General features: G+C 44.7%; 1 protein-coding gene across 1 annotated transcript in view; it reads right to left on the bottom strand.

Moving 5' to 3' along the window:
• Positions 1-11,827, bottom strand: part of Il1r2 (interleukin 1 receptor type 2) — a 35,915-nt gene extending 24,088 nt beyond the window's left edge. Inside the window, exons 1-2 of the mRNA XM_021172924.3 lie at positions 11,633-11,827; positions 4,901-5,081 (exon numbers count right to left, since the gene is read on the bottom strand). Of these exons, the coding sequence (XP_021028583.2) occupies positions 4,901-5,081; positions 11,633-11,709 (258 nt within the window). The 5' untranslated portion in view covers positions 11,710-11,827. The remainder of the gene's footprint in view (positions 1-4,900; positions 5,082-11,632) is intronic.
• Positions 11,828-18,173: the final 6,346 nt, after the last annotated feature.

The raw sequence follows: 18,173 nt of genomic DNA, 5'->3' as shown, positions 1-18,173 counted from the left end.
TAAACATGATAAAAGCAATCTACAGCAAACCAGTAGCCAACATCAAAGTAAATGGTGAGAAGCTTGAAGCAATCCCTCTAAAATCAGGGACTAGACAAGGCTGTCCACTTTCTCCATACCTATTCAACATTGTACTTGAAGTCCTAGCCAGAGCAATTCGACAACAAAAGGAGATCAAAGGGATACAAATTGGAAAAGATGAAGTCAAAATATCACTTTTTGCAGATGATATGATAGTATATATAAGTGACCCTAAAAATTCCACCAGAGAACTCCTAAGCCTGATAAACAGCTTCGGTGAAGTAGCTGGATATAAAATTAACTCAAACAAATCAATGGACTTTCTCTACACAAAGAATAAACAGGCTGAGAAAGAAATTAGGGGAACAACACCCTTCTCAATAGTCACAAATAATATAAAATATCTTGGCGTGACTCTAACTAAGGAAGTGAAAGATCTGTATAATAAAAACTTCAAGTCTCTGAAGAAAGAAATTCTAGAAGATCTCAGAAGATGGAAAGATCTCCCATGCTCATAGATTGGCAGGATCAACATTGTAAAAATGGCTATCTTGTCAAAAGCAATCTACAGATTCAATGCAATCCCCATCAAAATTCCAAATCAATTCTTCAACGAATTAGAAAGTGCAATCTGCAAATTCATCTGGAATAACAAAAAACCTAGGATAGCAAAAACTCTTCTCAAGGATAAAAGAACCTCTGGTGGAATCACCATGCCGGACCTAAAGCTTTACTACAGAGCAATTGTGATAAAAACTGCATGGTACTGGTATAGTGACAGACAAATAGACCAATGGAATAGAATTGAAGACCCAGAAATGAACCCACACACCTACGGTCACTTGATCTTCGACAAGGGAGCTAAAAACATCCAGTGGAAGAAAGACAGCATTTTCAACAAATGGTGCTGGCACAACTGGTTGTTAACATGTAGAAGAATGCGAATCGATCCATTCCTATCTCCTTGTACTAAGGTCAAGTCTAAGTGGATCAAGGAACTTCACATAAAACCAGAGACACTGAAACTTATAGAGGAGAAAGTGGGGAAAAGCCTTGAAGATATGGGCACAGGGGAAAAATTCTTGAATAGAACAGTAATGGCTTGTGCTGTAAGATCGAGAATTGACAAGTGGGACCTCATGAAACTGCAAAGCTTCTGCAAGGCTAAAGACACCATCAATAAGACAAAAAAACCACCAACAGATTGGGAAAGGATCTTCACCTATCCTAAATCAGATAAGGGACTAATATCCAATATATATAAGGAACTCAAGAAGGTGGACTCCAGAAAGTCAAATAACCCCATTAAAAAATGGGGCTCAGAACTGAACAAAGAATTCTCACCTGAGGAATACCGAATGGCAGAGAAGCACCTGAAAAAATGTTCAACATCCTTAATCATCAGGGAAATGCAAATCAAAACAACCCTGAGATTCCACCTCACACCAGTCAGAATGGCTAAGATCAAAAATTCAGGTGACAGCAGATGCTGGCGAGGATGTGGAGAAAGAGGAACACTCCTCCATTATTGGTGGGATTGCAAGCTTGTACAACCACTCTGGAAATCAGTCTGGCGGTTCCTCAGAAAATTGGACATAGTACTACCGGAGGATCCAGCAATACCTCTCCTGGGCATATATCCAGAAGATGTCCCAACCGGTAAAAAGGACACATGCTCCACTTTGTTCATAGCAGCCCTATTTATAATAGCCAGAAGGTGGAAATAACCCAGATGTCCCTCAACAGAGGAATGGATACAGAAATTATGGTACATTTACACAATGGAGTACTACTCAGCTATTAAAAAGAATGAATTTATGAAATTCCTAGCCAAATGGATGGACCTGGAGGGCATCATCTTGAGTGAAGTAACACAATCACAAAAGAACTCACATAATATGTATTCACTGATAAGTGGATATTAGCCCAAAACTTAGGATACCCAAGATATAAGATACAATTTGCTAAACGCATGAAACTCAAGAAGAATGAAGACCAAAGTGTGGACACTGTGCCCCTTCTTAGAATTGGGAACAAAACACCCAGGGAAGGAGTTACAGAGACAAAGTTCATAGCTGTGATGAAAGGATGGACCATTTAGAGACTGCCGTATCCAGGGATCCATCCCATAAGCAGCTTCTAAACGCTGACACCATTGCATACACTAGCAAGATTTTGCTGAAAGGACCCAAATATAGCTGTCTCTTGTGAGATGATGCCGGGGACTAGCAAACACAGGAGTGGATGTTCACAGTCAGCTATTGGATGTATCACAGGGCTCCCAATGGAGAAGCTAGAGAAAGTACCCAAGGAGCTAAAGGGATCTGCAACCCTATTGTTGGAACAACAGGATGTACTAACCAGAACCCTGGAGCTCTTGTCTCTAGCTGCATATGTATCGAAAGATGGCCTAGTCGGCCATCACTGGAAAGAGAGGCCCATTGGACTTGCAAACTTTATATGCCCCAATATAGGGGAATGCCAGGGCCAAAAGAATGGGAATGGGTGGGTAGGGAAGTGGGGGGCGCTATGGGGGACTTTTGGGATAGCATTGGAAATGTAACTGAGGAAAATATGTAATAAAAATATTAAAAATTAAAAAAAATTATTTCAATTTAAGACTTACTACAGGAAAGGAAATTTTGTAAGTAGAAAAATAGGAGAGATGGGGTCCATCTTCTCATAAAGACATAGAGTTCTAGAGGTTCTTGACAAAACGGAGCCCTTGGGAGCAAGGCCTTCAGGGAAAATGGAAGAAGTAGGCCAGGTAAAAACATCTTGAGTGTTCCATAGCCTCAGTACAAGAAAATCCTGCGCATGGTATTTTGTACCTGTAATCTCAGCACTTGAGAAGCTGAGACAGGAGGATTGTGAGCTTGAGGCCAGACTGAACTACATAGAGAAACCCTGTCAACAGTGGGGGAAGGGGTGATGAGGAAGAAAAGAGGAAAGGAGGAAGGGGTGGAAAGGAGGGAGGGTGGAGAGGAGGGATTGGGGGGAAGGGGGAGGGGTAGAAAGGAGGAGTAAGGGGTGGGGAGAAGGGAGGGGTGGGAAGGAGGGGTTGGTTGGGAAGGAGGGATTAGGTGGAAAGGAGAGAGGGAGTGGAGGAGATAAAATGTGATCAAAGGCCAGAGAGATGGCTCAGTGGTTAAGAGCACTGTCTGCTCTTCCAGAGGTCCCGAGTTCAAATCCCAGCAACCACATGGTGGCTCACAATCATCTGTAATGAGATCGGATGCCTTCTTCTGGTATGTCTGAAGACAGCTACAGTGTACTTACATATAATAAATAAATCTTTAAAAGAAAAAAATGTGATCAGAGATCAAGGCTTTCAGAGACTGCCGTGGCCCTTCCTCAAAATATACTTAATTAAAGGGGGGAATCTCACAGCTCCTAGCCTGAGTAGACAAATATGAACACAGGGCACAATATGACAGTTGCTCTATAAACGTAGACTTTGAGTCAGTTTCTTCTGTGCCTGTCATCTGGAAAGGGGAGATGTGAACAGCCCCTGCCTCTGAGGTTAGAACAGGGAGAGCATAGTAAGTACTTAGCAATGCTCAGGGGGACTGTGGGAGGAGCGGCTACTGTTAACATCCCATGCCAGCCCCATTGATTAAGCATGGTGCAGATGCAAGCATGGTGCAGGGGCTGCATGCACAGTACTCCATCCCTAGCCTTCAAAACAGTTCCAGGAAGCCGGACATCCTGCTCACAGCAGCAACAGATACAAGACAGGAAGCAAATGCAACAAACTAAAAGAAAGAAGGTTTGGAACCCAGACACTTTGTTTCCAGATCTATGTTTTATGCTCTGTAGGGGAGTTCTGCATGTGTCCTCTGCCTGCTCTTTCTAAACCAAGAGAAGGCTCTCTGTGGCTCACCAGGCTTATCCATAGGCACAAACTACTTTCAGGAAGGCATTTTAACGTTTCCAGCATTGCATTGCTATGGTGTATATAAATATGTGCACGTACATGTGTGCGTGTGCATGTGTGTGTGTGCATCTTGATGTTAATACTGACGGTCAGCTGATTGACCTATTGATTAAAGGACGAACTCTTAGCAATGACTAAAGGAATACAAGCCTTCTCAGCATCTCTATGGTCTGCATCAGGGGTGGGCAAGTCCTTTCAGATAAGAGCCAGATAGGACATAGTTTATTGCCCTCATAGACCACATGGTCTCTGTCTTACTACACAATGGAACAGACAAAGAAAATCCGTAACGGAAGCCCCCATGCAAATGTGCTTATGGACATTGAAGTCTGAGCCTTAGTCAATGGTCACATGCTCTAGAGTATTCTTTTCATTTTTTTTCAAGCATTTAAAACCTGAAAACTCTCCATACTTGATGAGTTACACTGAGACAGATGATAGCTCTAGGCTATAATTTGCAGCCTGTGCTGTAAACAACAATGTCTCCTAAAAAAGCAATGACCTCACAGAGAAGCCATAAAATAGTTGCTCCTTTTCTTAAGGACACAAAGTAGAAACTGTAAGAGTATTTATTCCTGCAACCCAAAAGTTGCCTTGTGCTTTAAAAATAAAAAAGATATTTTAAACATGGATATAAAATTTTTGTAGAAAATAAACAGGGTTGTTTTGAGCGGGTTTTCCTAGTTATTTTTAGGCAAGTGACACTCAAAAAGCTCTTTAGCAGCTATTGACTCTGAAATCATTTCACACTCTGCCTGCATGACCCTCATCCAAACCATATAATACTAATCTGATCATGGCCACTTTAATTAATCTTATATTTCTAAATACATAATTATCTGTGTATCTACACAAATATATTGTCTTCAATCAGATTTTTACATATGTGTTCTATAACCATTGAGACATATTTTTGTGGCATACGCGTTTCGAAAGCCTTACCTTATACCACTGTATCTTTCCATCAGCGTTGCTGGAGATGAATTCTTTCAGGTCAGGGCACACTAGTAACCCGGTGGTGGAGAGAGCTGAGATTTGCAAGTAGGAGACATGAGGCAGAGATGCTTCAGTATTCTTAAAGACCTTGAGTTCCACCGACATTTGCTCACAGTGGGATGCGTTTCTAATTGTTTGTTAAGAAAAAGGAAAATGGCAATGATTGGAAAGACAGAAATACAAAACCAAATGAACGTAAGAACAGCTTCCTGCCCCCGTCACACCCAGTCTGCCCTGCCTTGATGAGTGTGGCTTACCTCCTGCTTGTTTTAACTTCTTGTGATACAAAATCATCCTGCCTGACTGCTATCTACAAGCTGTGTGCCCTGTGCCTTTCATGAAGGACCACTGCAGAAGCTTCATTCCCGAGCCCGGGGCACTGAGAGTCCCCCTAAGAATGCTTTACCAACTGATTTCTAGTTTCAGAAGACTGCTGAGAACTTTGTGTTTGGACTCTTAAAAAAAAAAATTTTTTTTAATTTAAATTAAAAAAAAAACATGAACAAAACTATATAGCAAGATTTTGGAGAAAACAACAAATTTGGAAAGATACTTTGATTGTTTTTTAGACTGCCCATGATTCTAGGACTATGATGCTATTAAGTGTTCGAGGAAGACTTGAACACACCAACTGTTGTCCTTAGAACTGAGAAAAGGCCAGAGGTAAATGTGTGTGTGTGTGTGTGTGTGTGTGTAGCGCTGGAAATGTGAGGGAAAATGGATGAAGGGATAGAAGAGATTAATAAAATTGAATGTTTAAAATAGAAAAACAAGGAGCTGGCAGGTTAGTCATATGTTCTGCCTAGATGAGGCTCTGCATTTAACTGCAGCATTCAAAACAAATGAAAATGAAACAAAATAAGAAAAATATAATTCGATTAGCTAAGACCCTAAGATGAATAGCTACCGATGATAAATAACACACCAACTGAGAGAGACCATCAGAATCAATTGTAAAAAAGGTGTAAAAATTACTTCCAAAAAATAATTTTTAAAGCCTAACAATATATACATCCAAAGATGTGGACCTTGTGAGCTGCAGCTTCCTGGTGGAGTAATGGCATGGCTCTAACAGAGGTAACCAATGGCTCTCTGGGTAGATCTGAGGCTTCCTCCTCAGAAAGAAACCTGTGCGTGCTTCTGTACACTTGCTCTGCAAGGCTAGAGAGGTCATAGCTCCTAAGTGAAAACTTACTGCTATTGTTTTGTTAAATGGACATGGGGTTGACCCGCCTTCTAAATTAAATATTTGTGTTATACCCATCGATGAAAGCTGCTCTCAGCCTTCACCAGAGGAGCCTCTGTTTTCAGTGGCTGGCAATACAGAGAGACTCATGGTGGTACAAACGTAAAGAACAAATGACTCTGGAGTGCTTAGCCCTACATGGGACACTCATATCACCTACTCAGAGACTCAGAGAGCAGAAACAATGTACGACCCAGCTGTAGGGGGAAATGCTGTGAAACAGCATCTTCTGGACATGACATGGTGGCTGTACTCATGAATTCAGAGCGGCCATGGTTACCTGCATAAGACTGGGCTGGCTTCCATTACATAATGCACGGGGAGGGTCATCTGAGGCCCACTCCTCACTGAAGTGAGGCACTCACTGTAGGCAGGTCCTGGGTAACGAGGCATTAGTAAGTCACAGCCCACTCCTTCAAGCACCCGTGATTAAATGTGATGTGTCATGTACACAAAAAGACCCCAGAGTTGGAAGAGGATAAAAGACTGTGATGGGGAATGAAAAATAACCTAAATCCAGTGAATAAGCATATAAAACGGTCAAATAAACCAATGAGATGAAAATGAGAAGACTGAAGAGTGCTTTCAGTACCCGCTTAACAGCAAACTGATCTCCTGTCTAGTAACAAAGCTACAGGATGGCACTGGTTAGGCCAGTGTTTACAACTAAAGTAAATTAAGTACAGATCGGAGTAACCTAAGTCTCTGGAGCTCGTAAGAGAAAAACAAAAACATCAAAGGCTCTTAGAAATCCCATAAACCAGAAGTTTCTAGAAACCATGCCTGCCAGACCTACCAAGAACCCCAAGCTTGTTCACATTATTGATCTGGTAGTTCCCCTTGGAGAAAACACTGAGATCTGGGGACTGCTTGTTCTGGCAGTATTATCTTGACTACTCTGAGTGACAGAAAGGCCGTGTGACTTCCCAATAGCAAGAGCACGAACAGGGCAGGGCAGCCTCGTGTCCTGGAACTGTGAATGCCTAAGTATGTCTTAGCTGTCACTGCAGATTTCCACTCCAGCTGAAGCCCAGCATTACGCAGTCGGAAGAGAAGGCAAGCACTTCCCCTGGGGCAAAGAATGCCCCTCAATCTCAGAATCCATTTCCCAACAAAAATAAGAGCATCAGCTAAAATTCTTTTTTTTTAATTAGATATTTTCTTTATTTACATTTCAAATGTTATCCCCTTTCCTAGTTTCCCCTCCTAAAACTCCCTATCCCCTTCCCTCTCGCCCTGCTTACCAACCTACCCACTCCCACTTCCTGGCCCTGGCATTCCCCTATACTGGGGCATAGAACCTTCAAAGGACCAACGGCCTTTCCTCCCATTAATGACCGACTAAGCCATCCTCTGCTACATATGCAGCTAGAGCTATGGGTTTCACCGTGTGTTTTCTTAGACTGGTGGTTTAGTCTTAGGGAGCTCTGAGGGTGCTGGTTAGCTCACATTGTTGTTCCTCCTATGGGGCTGCAAACCCCTTCAGCTCCTTGGGTCCTTTCATTGGGGACCCTGTGTTCAGTCCAATGGATGGCTGTGAGCATCCACTTCTGTATTGGGCACTGGCAAAGCCTCACAGGAGACAGCTATATCAGGCTCCTAGTCAGCAAGCTTTTGTTGGCATCCACAATGGTGCCTGGTTTTTGGTGGTTGTTTATGGTATGGATCCCCAGGTGGGGCAGTGTCTGGATGGTCCAGTGTGCCCCTGTTCACCTCTCCTAACATTGGCACTCCTCCTGGAAGAGCTCTGAAAGGGCTCAGTGCTCATATTGATCACAGCCCATGACCCTCCCCACACCAAATATTTCCCATGCTGTGGTTAGCCCATCTCACCCCCAGCAAACTTCTGTACAGGGAAGAAACGCAAACTGGAGTGTCAGGATACAAAAGGGAGGGGCTAAGATCCCCATCTTTCCTTTCCAAGATGGAGGCCTCGTTGTGGTGTTTGTTTGCATGCTTGATTTTCTACTGTGTTTTCCTGGTAAGGCTCCTCAGAGAAAGTCACTTGGGAAGCCTGGGAGGAAAGCAGCTTTATGCCTGCTGCACAGCAGACGTTCCTATTCCCCGGTACAGGAGAGAGCACGTGCCTGCTTCCTCAGCAAGAGCAGCATAATCTTTTAACCACTGAGCCATCTTCCCAGTGCACGCATGTTTCTTTTCTCTCTTTCTCTCTCTCTTTTTTTAAAGATTTACTTATTGACTATTCTGAGTGACAGAAAGGTCATATGGTTTCCCAATAGCAAGAGCACAAACAGGGCAGGGCAGTCTCTGTCCTAGAATGTGTTTGTGAGGACACTGTCACTCTCTTCAGACACACCAGAAAAGGGCGTTGCATCCCATTACAGATGCTTTCAAGCCACCATGTGATTGTGGTTGCTGGGAATTGAACTCAGGACCTCTAGAGGAGCAGCCATTGTTCTTAACCACTGAGCCATCTCTCCAACCCCATTTGCACACTTCTTACACGTCTCTAGGACTGGGGATGATATTGTCTGGACTTCCTCCCCTCCTGCTAAGAATGTCACCCTGCCTGGTTCTTCTAAGTATCAATATGCTAGGCAATTTCTCTATAAACAAGTTAATGAAATCTAGAAGGACTCTAAAGGCAGCAGTGGGTGGAACGAGCAGTGGCCTAGGAGCAGGGCAGCCAGCTGGAGAGGGATGGTTGTTCTCCAGCCAGGCCAAGGGTGTGTCCTAGTCCTTTCAAACTATTAAGAACATGATGCCAACAACTTTACCCTTGGAGACTCAGCAGAACATGTCACCGCTGAAGAACAATCCTTTCAACAAACAGTGTTGAGAAAGCAAAAGGGCTCATGCAAAAACAGACCTACACCCTGGCCTGACACTGCGGGCAAAAACTAACTCAAACCGTGTCAGCCCTGAAACATGGCAGTTAAATGTGTAAGAGTATAGGAAGAAGACGAAGGGGAAAGCTCCATTGCTTTGAAATAATCTGTGATTCCCTGAACCCAGGAACAGAAACACTAAAAGAAAAAAAAAATGGACATAATTTAGAATTCACCAAAATGGAAATGTGTTCACAAGGAGGACACCACTGACAGAGTGCCTAAGCAAGCCACGGAGTGAGGTGAAGTGTCTCCAAGTTGTACAGCTAATTAGGGGAAGACAGTCCAAAAATCCTACAGTAAGCAATGCAGTTCTCAAAACCAGCAAGGACTGGAGTAGCCATTTCTCCAAGAAGTAGACACAAGCGGCTAAGGAAGACACAGAAAGCTACAACCAAGGACACAAGGTGCCACATCACACATGTAAGAACATCACTGTGAAAATAAATAAGCAACCAGTGTTGGCAATGCTGGCGAGCAACAGAACCCTTGCAGAGATGGAAGTCAGTGCAGCTGCTGCGGAAATTCAAAGAAATTCATAAATGGCCATGTGATGCCGAAACACAACAAAAGCTTATGTAGTTACTCAAATTGGCATTCCTAATGAGAGCCACACAGCAGGACAAACCTGTGTGATCGCAGAAGGAAGGACAAATGGACAAACAGAATGTGGGATGTTTGCACCACAAGACAGCAACAGTCAGCCTTGAAAAGGAAGCGGATTCCAATGTGGGCTATAACACTTGCATGAGTCACCTACAAGATGCAGATTTACAGAGACAGAAGGTGGTTGTCAGGGGCTGGGCAGGGAAATGGATGGATAGCTATAGTTTAACGAAGAACAAGCTTTGGTTTGTGAAGAAGAGGGAGTTCTGGAGGTTGATGGAAAGCCAACCAGAACAGCCCCTTGTCTGGACATGATCATAGCTCCCTCCCTCCTTGTAGTGTATTTGGTCTCTGTTCAAATGTCACCTCGCTAGAGAAAAATCCCCAGAGCCCTGTTAGCCGGCACAGCATTCAGGCCTGGCTTCTTGCCCCGATGTTACTTTTCTTGGTGATGTTTTCCCCATGAGACACATCTGTTCTGTGTGCATATATGTAACATCTGGCCACCATCATAACGTGAGCCCCAGAAGGACGGAGACTTGTTTTGTGCTTTTCACTGTTAACTCCGCGTGGTGGAGAAACAAGACATAGATGGGAAATCCCCAGCAGAATTTTAGAACCAGATGGAGTCTGAGCATCCGACTAATCCAAATGCTATTGCACAAATAAGGAAACTGAACGGTCATGGCAGCTGTTCCAGGGCAGGTAGAGGGGCTGCACTATGTATCTCCCTAATCTATGTCCTACTGCTTTTAAAAACAAATTGTTATATAACACACGTAAGACATGGATCCTACCGTGTTGACTGTCTTTAAGTGAACCACTCAAACAAGCTAAGCACTTCCACACTGTGGCACCAGGACTAAAAGTACCATGGAGAGGGTCTATTTCAGCTTACAGCTTACAACCCATCATGACATCATGACAGGAAGCTAGAGGCACAAACTGAAGCAGAAGCCATAAAGGAACACTGCATACTGGCTTGTTGTACAGGGCTTTTTCAGCCTAGTTTCTTATACAACCCAGGACCTCCTGACCAGGGATGGCACCACCGTCAGTGGGTGTGGTAGTTTGAATAAGAATGGCCCCCCAGAGGCTCATATATTTGATGCCTGGTCATTAAAGAGTAGTACTACTTTAGGAGAGATTAGGAGGTGTGGTCCTGTTGGAGTGAGTGTGGCTGTGTTGGGATGGGAGTGGCTTTGTTGGGGTGGTTGTGGCCTAGTTGTACGTGTAGCCTTGTTGAAGTAGGTGTGGCCTTGTTGGGGGAAGTGTGTCACAGATGGGTGGATTTAAGGTTCTCAAAAGCCTAAGCCAGGCCCAGTGTCTCTCTCTTCCTGTTGCCTGTTGATCCCCATGTAGAACTCTCAGCTCCTTCTCCAGCACCATGTCTGCCTGTTCACCCCATGCTGCCCACCATGCTGATAACAGACTAAACCTCTGATGTTGTAAGTAAGCCCCAACTAAATTCTTCCTTTTATAAGAAGTGACATGGTCATGGGGTCTCTTCCAAACCAATGAAACACTAAGACACTGAGTTAGGCTCTTCTACATAAATCATTAACTAGAAAAATGTTTCATGTATTTGCCTAAAGTCGGTCTGATGGAGACAATTTCTCAATTGAGACTCCTTCTTCCAAGATGAAGCTTGCTTATGTCAAGTGGACAGAAGAAGAAAAGAGATAGACATAGATAGAGATAGAGATAGAGATAGAGATAGAGAGAGAGAGAGAGAGAGAGAGAGAGAGAGAGAGAGAGATAGAGATAGAGATAGAGATAGAGATAGAGATAGAGATAGAGATAGAGATAGATATATTCCTAAACAGCACAGGAGGTTTTGCAGGGACACAAAGGAGAACATAGTGTGGATTGCCCTTCACGTACTTTGAAAGTACAATTGTCACTGAAAACCTTAGAGTCCATTCTGCCTCTGCCTGGACATTGAGTCCACATTACCCCAGACCCAAAGAGCCTTACCTGAATGTGCAAATGTAGGTACCAGAGTCTTGCTGCACTGCTGGCAGAATCCAGAGTATGTTACCCTTCACCCACATCCTTGGTTCATCTCTTGGGATCAGCTGAGAAGAGTCCAATTTACTCCAGGTCAGAAGGCTGTGGGAACTGCTGGAGATGTCGGAGTGTGGTGCCAAGGGGCACCTCAGAACCACAGGTTCACCTTCCAGCCTCAATTCAGATTTGAACTCTCTGCCACGAAACTGGCAGTTGTCTCCATGGACTGTAAGTCAGAGATAGTAGGCATTAGGGTCCCAAACCTGCTCACATCACAAAACAAGTCCCCAAAATGAGGGTGGACCCAAACCAAGGATACACATGGTCTCAGCAAAGTGACCTGCACCCAGGTACCCATGGGCAGTACCCTCTGTTACTTTAGACTTCCCAAATGATAATCTGGAACCATCAATTTCAATTTCTATCCTGTGGAGGCAGATAGACCAGGTTCACATTATAATTAAAAAAAAAAAAAGAAGAAGATTTGGGGCTGGAAATTCTTCAGCATCTACATCAGGATGCTCACAAGCATCTGTAACTCTAGCTACAAGTGACCTGACACTTTTCTAGCCTTCCAAGACACCTGCCTACACATACACACACACCACCACCACCACCACCACCACCACACCACACACAGATAAAGGCAAAATTTTAAATCTTTCCTAAAAGATTTAAATACAGGATCAGTTTTCATTTGCTGATATTAAAAGCTGAATTATGTAAATAGAGGTAAAGGGAATGGCTGTAAGAGACTACCCGTTTCAAGTCAAAGGTATGACAGCTAAAGAAACTCCATCTTTTGTTAAGCGTCCATCTGATTGCCCACTACCATTTGTCTCTGACTCCAGTCGCTGGAAGATAAGTTTCTAGTAACTCTAACTCAGTGACTCTCATACAGAAATATACAGCTGTCCCTTATGATAGGACTGACAGCTTGGGGCGCGGGGCTTCTATAATCATCTTATGCAGACATTCAAGGACTATTTTGAAGTTGCCTTGATGACCTAATCTTGGCAGAGCACGAAGCTCTTGGCTTCCTTGTGCAGATAAGCCTGTGATACATTCCTCTATTGCTGATGAACTTAAAAAGTTATACAACCACGTTGGAAATCAATTTGGGAGTTTCTCAGAAAACTGGGATTAGTTCTACCTCAAAACCCAGCTATACAACTCCTGGGTCTACACACAAAAGATGTTTCATTATCCCACAAGGACACCTGCTCCACTATGTTCATAGCAGCTTTATTCGTAATAGCCAGAAACTGGAAACAACCTACCCATCCCTCAGCCAAAGAATGGATAAAGAAAATGTGGCAGATGTACATAACAGGATATTACTCAGCTATTTAAAGACAGCGACATCATGAAATTCGCAGGCAAATGGATGGAACCAGAAGATATCATCCGTGATATTTTCCATGAGTGAGGTAACCCAGAGCCAAACATGATATGTACTCACTTATAAATAGATATTAGCCATGAAGTACAGTATAACCAAACTGCACTCTACGAACTCAAGGAAGCTAAATAACAAGGGGAGGCCCTTGAATCTCACTGAGAAGGAGAAATAGAATAGACAAGGGTATGGATAGAGGGAGAAAACTGGGTGGGGGAAGGGGTAGGGAGGGGAGCTAGAGGGAGGATGAAAGTGTAGGGGGGGTATATGTAGGATGACCAGGAAGTTTAAGACAATGGAAACTTCCAGGAATCTTTGAGGTGACCCTAGTTGAGACTCCTAGCAATGGAGAATATGGAACCTGAAAAGACCATCTCCAGCAAACAGAAAAAGACTCCAAATGGAGAGACTGGGACGCCAACCCAGCCACACAACCTTAGACCCACAATTTCTCCTGCCAACAAGATGTTTGGGGATAAAGATGGAGTAGAAATCAAAGGAATGGCCAACCAATGAGTGACCCACCTTGAGACCCATGCCATGAGAGAGAGAGCCCACCCCTGACACTATTCATGATATTCTGCTAGATTTCCAGAAAGGCACCTAGTATAACTGTCATCTGAGAGGCTTCACCCAGCAACTGACTGAAACAGATGCAGAGACCCATGGCAGAACTTGGGGAATTCTATGGAATCGTGGGACAAAAGGATTGAAAGAGCCAGAGAGGTCAAGGACATCACAAGAAAACCCACATAATCAGTGAGCCCATAGGGGCCCACTGAGACCCAAAGTATACCAGAGAGCATGCATGGGATGGACCTCTGTACATATTTAACAGTTGTGCAGCGTGGTCCATGAAGACTCCTAACAGCAGGGGCAGCGGCTATCTCTGACTCTGCAGCCTGCCTTTGGATCCCTTTCCCCTAACTGGGCTGCCTGTCTAACCCCAACAGAAGATGCGCCTAGTCCTGCTGCAACTTGACATGCCAAGGCTGGTTGAGGTCCATTGAAAGCTTCCCTTTTCTAAGGAGATAGGGAAAGCAGAAGGAGGGCAGGGTTGAGGTGAGAGAGGTGGACTGGGAGGAGAGGAGGGAGGGTAAGCTAAGCTGCAATCAGGATGTAAAGGAAATAAATTGACTAATTTAAAAAATCCTTCTTTCACCCCTCTTAGAGCAGTGGTCTCTAATCTGTCTCAGAGATTGCTGTTCTGCTAACAGCTTCAACAACTTTAACTGACTATAATCTGGATTACTCCAAAGTAAAGGTATCTTTGAATAAGGGCAAATTGGTCATATTCTCCATTCTCTTCCTTGCAGGAAAGACACACACCCAGGCTTCAACACATGGACGGGGAATATCTGTTATCTTGCTTGCCAAGCCATGAATAGTTGTAGTTTGCTGCTTGTTAAGCGAACCCCGCCAGAAACCTGTTTTCCCCAAAGCCCTTTCCCAGCTGAAGTGGTCGTTTCGTTCCTCACCTGTGGGCTTCTCCGATGTAACGGGGGATTCAGAAACCTTTCCTGTGTGCACCACTGTTGGAGTGGTGAAAGCAGAAACCCCAGTTACTAACACAAGCAAGAGGAACATTGTCTGCACCAACTTCCTGAGCACACAGGACCCTTGGAGCCTATGGGAGGAAAAAGAGGGAGGAGTCAGTAGGATCATGAGCTTCCATTGGAAGGTGGTCCTGGGGTTGGGGGTGGGGTGGGAAATAGAACAGGATCTTAAACTGCACCTGAGAACGAGAATGTTTGAGATGTGTGTGTGTGTGTGTGTGTGTGTGTGTGTGTGTGTGTATATAATTTTCAAATAAGGAAATTGAAACCATTTGTATTTGTATTCAACAAAGAGTTGCAGCTGTATTTATGAACTTGACTAACATTAAACCCCCAGGCACCTCCCACAGACCTGCCTGGAAGTTTCAGGTCCTAAGTGCCTGCCTCTCCAGAAATGAAACTGAGCAGTCCCTGCCCCTCTGCCTGGGCCACAGCTGGTACCCTTAGCTCCTCCAGGCCTGTGCCCACTCCCCACTCTCTGAGTGAGGTGTCTCCTTATCCCCAATGTAAGCCTGCACCATTTTCTGACCCCCCCCCAGTGCCCTCCCCACAGTCTCCTCACTGGCCCTGTGCACCTCTGCAGCACTTATCACTGAACACACATAAGCTCTCCACAGATAGATAAGGATTCTCTTCGTCCTATGCACTGTCCTACCGTGCCCGAACTCAGTTGCTCAGTTCGTGAACACCTCAACAAATCTCCAGAAGCCCAAAGATCCTCTGGTTTCTCTTGTCAGGGAGCTTTGCCTGATTCCACGCGGGCAGACTCAGCAAGTCTTCTCACCAGGACCCATCAGCTCTTACTGTTAGCTGTCTGCCGCCAGGGGTGGGACCACAACACGCAGGAAGCTACTGTGCCTCCTCAGCCTTGGGTCCTTCTGCTCAGATCAAGGTAGAAATAAAGCAAACCACCAGAATGAGACTGTGGCGGAGGATTTTGCTCTGGCAAAAGGGATCAGAACACAGGCTAAGGTCCCCCGGGCCAATCTGAAGGGGCGAGGAGGGAGCCTACACAGAGATGCTCACTTTGGACCAGCCGGACTGCTCAGAACTGAAGTCCCTCAGAGTGAAACAGCTTAAATAGCAGAATCCTGCGAAACCTGCTTCTCATTAAGCATAGAGTCCGGGATTGAGAAATCATCACTTTCTTTCTCGCCTCATCCCACACATCCCACCCTCCACCCTCAAGATGGTTATCTTCTTAGGTCTTAACCGGTCATGACTGACATTAGCTGTTTCTGGCTGCTAACACTAGAGGCTTAGAAATCTCTGCTTGACTGTTCTAGTGACATGTGTGGTCTCAGCTCTTCTCTTGAGGGCATAATTTTCCAACCTGTAGTTCACCATGCCCAGGAAGCACAGTATTGTCCTCTGAATCTTAACAAATAACACTTATTTATGTCTGTAGCCCAGTCCCCTTTCTTAGGTGATTTTTATTGAGGTTCTTTGGCCAAAACACTGCCAAAAAAAAAAGAGAGAGAGAGAGAGAGACTTTCCCTGACCCTGATCCCACCCCATAAGGCACACAGGGTTATGGCTCTGAAGAGATAAATATTGGGTCCCAGGGACCAAGATGGCACTCCCTTTTATCTGTCTTTACGCATAAGGGTGGGGTCTAAGGGGTCCGTGTCCAAGAAGTATCACTAGCAATTCTAGAGCCCAGCTTCATTTTCATAGCCTGTCTGTTAGGAATGCACATGAGTTAAGAACCAGGCTTATCAAAGGGAGCTAACTGATGAGGACTTTCTGACTCTTCAGAAACCTATCTGCTCTCTCTAGAGAGAAATAGAAGCAAGTGTTTAAACTGGAAAGAGACTAAGAATCCTCGCTCTAGGCTGCCCGTGTATAGCCACCACTGCACAGCTAATATTGGAACCAGAGCCAAGGAGCTGAATCAGAATAGAACTGGAAACTCTGTATCTAATAAAACTCCCTTTCTCCATTTGCCAGCCAAGGCTTCCCTAAGGCCCGGGCTCTGCTGATGTGATAGTGACTTTGTGAAGGGAGTGGTAGGGCCTGCAGGATGCTCAGGCCTCTTCAATTCCCGTGGTGACTTTCTCCCTTAGGGGACCAGACCTAAGCTTGGGCTTAGCGTGGGATGCCCCTCAGCTTGCCCTCTCTGAGGTGACCAGAGAGAGCAGTCTCCCTTCCAGTGACCTTCCTGTTGCAGTCTGCACACTGGTTCTGAACCGGGTGTCACTGCTCTTACTGGAAGCTGGTTGTAGATCTTCAGGGGCTTGTGGGGTTACCCTGGGGTATCAACCAAATCAGGGCAGCCAGAGCTTCATGGGTTTCTCTAAGCTCCTTTTCTTTAAGCATCTTCCACCTACTCTAGTTATTAACCTTAAAGGCTTCTATCAGAGTTGACAAAGGGTCAGAGGATGCCTCAAGCTGTGTAACTTCCTGTAGGAAGCTGGGGTAGCCTGTGCCATAAGATGAAAGGCCACTGGAGTTCTTCTTTGCTCTGAGCTAGGAACAGCGTTGCTGGGTTTTGCAGAAGTGCCCTGATAAAGGTTCTAACTTCATCTCGTTAACAAGCTGGACCTGTTAGACCTTCATTCCTTCTCAGACACAGATCAAGTGAGATCTGCTCTCTCCCTAGCTTCAAGATGGAGTTCCCCAGGTCTTGGTGGAGACCAACATAGGAAACTACATCTTCCCTGGGTCCCTGAACATTAATTATGTGGCCATGTGTTGGTTGCTGGCCTGCAGTGCTGTGATAACACACCTCCAAGGCAAGACGAAAGTCCAACCTCAGGGACTCAGCCCTGAATCGTTCAGTGTTCTCTGAGACTTTGACAAACCTATCTTTACATTGGGTCATACCTGCTGCTGAGAGGGAGCCTGTACCCTGTCCATCTCTCTGCCTCAATTTGTCATTTCCCAAAATTAGAATTGATTTTAAAGATGGGATGAATGGGGGATAAGTGGCCAACGAGGAAGAAATATCTCAACCCCTGAAACCTGGGATGGAAAAACTCTGAGGAGAACTCAGTAAATCAATCTCACTTTGTCAGTGTGACTGCACAGTGCATTTAGATGCAGGGCCAAGCATCTTTACTAAGATGATGCTGGTAAAGTTCACAGAAACAGTTTGCAGAGATGCTAGCCCTTCTACTCTTACCCTGCTGTCTTCAGACTCGCTTAGCACATGTCAGGTTAGGAGGCTGTGAAGCCAGGATTCTGATTCACTTATGTCTTCTTAGCAAGTCCCCACTTGACTTCAACCAATGTTTCTTTTTTTTTTTTCAACCAACGTTTCTTGACCTTGCTATGCACTAGGATCATCTGGAAGCTTTCAAAAAGTACCTAACACCCTGTGCAATGGTACCTGAAAGCTGATCCCCAAATCAGAAATCATGATCTTCCTCCAGATGATGCCAACCAGCAGTCAGCATCTGGATAGATCAGCATGTACCCTTTCAAAGATATGTGAATCAAATTCCCATCGGATAATTACCCTTTTTCTAAATCCCAAAAGAAAGTAGGGGAGAGGGTTGAAAAAAAAATACACATCTCTGCTGCTGCATTCCCAAATACAGCCTTCTTCATG

Source organism: Mus caroli, unplaced genomic scaffold (genome assembly GCF_978045245.1).
Source record: "Mus caroli unplaced genomic scaffold, Mus_caroli_1 scaffold_1, whole genome shotgun sequence".
Lineage (NCBI taxonomy): Eukaryota > Metazoa > Chordata > Mammalia > Rodentia > Muridae > Mus > Mus caroli.
This window is presented reverse-complemented; position numbering and strand designations above follow the sequence as displayed.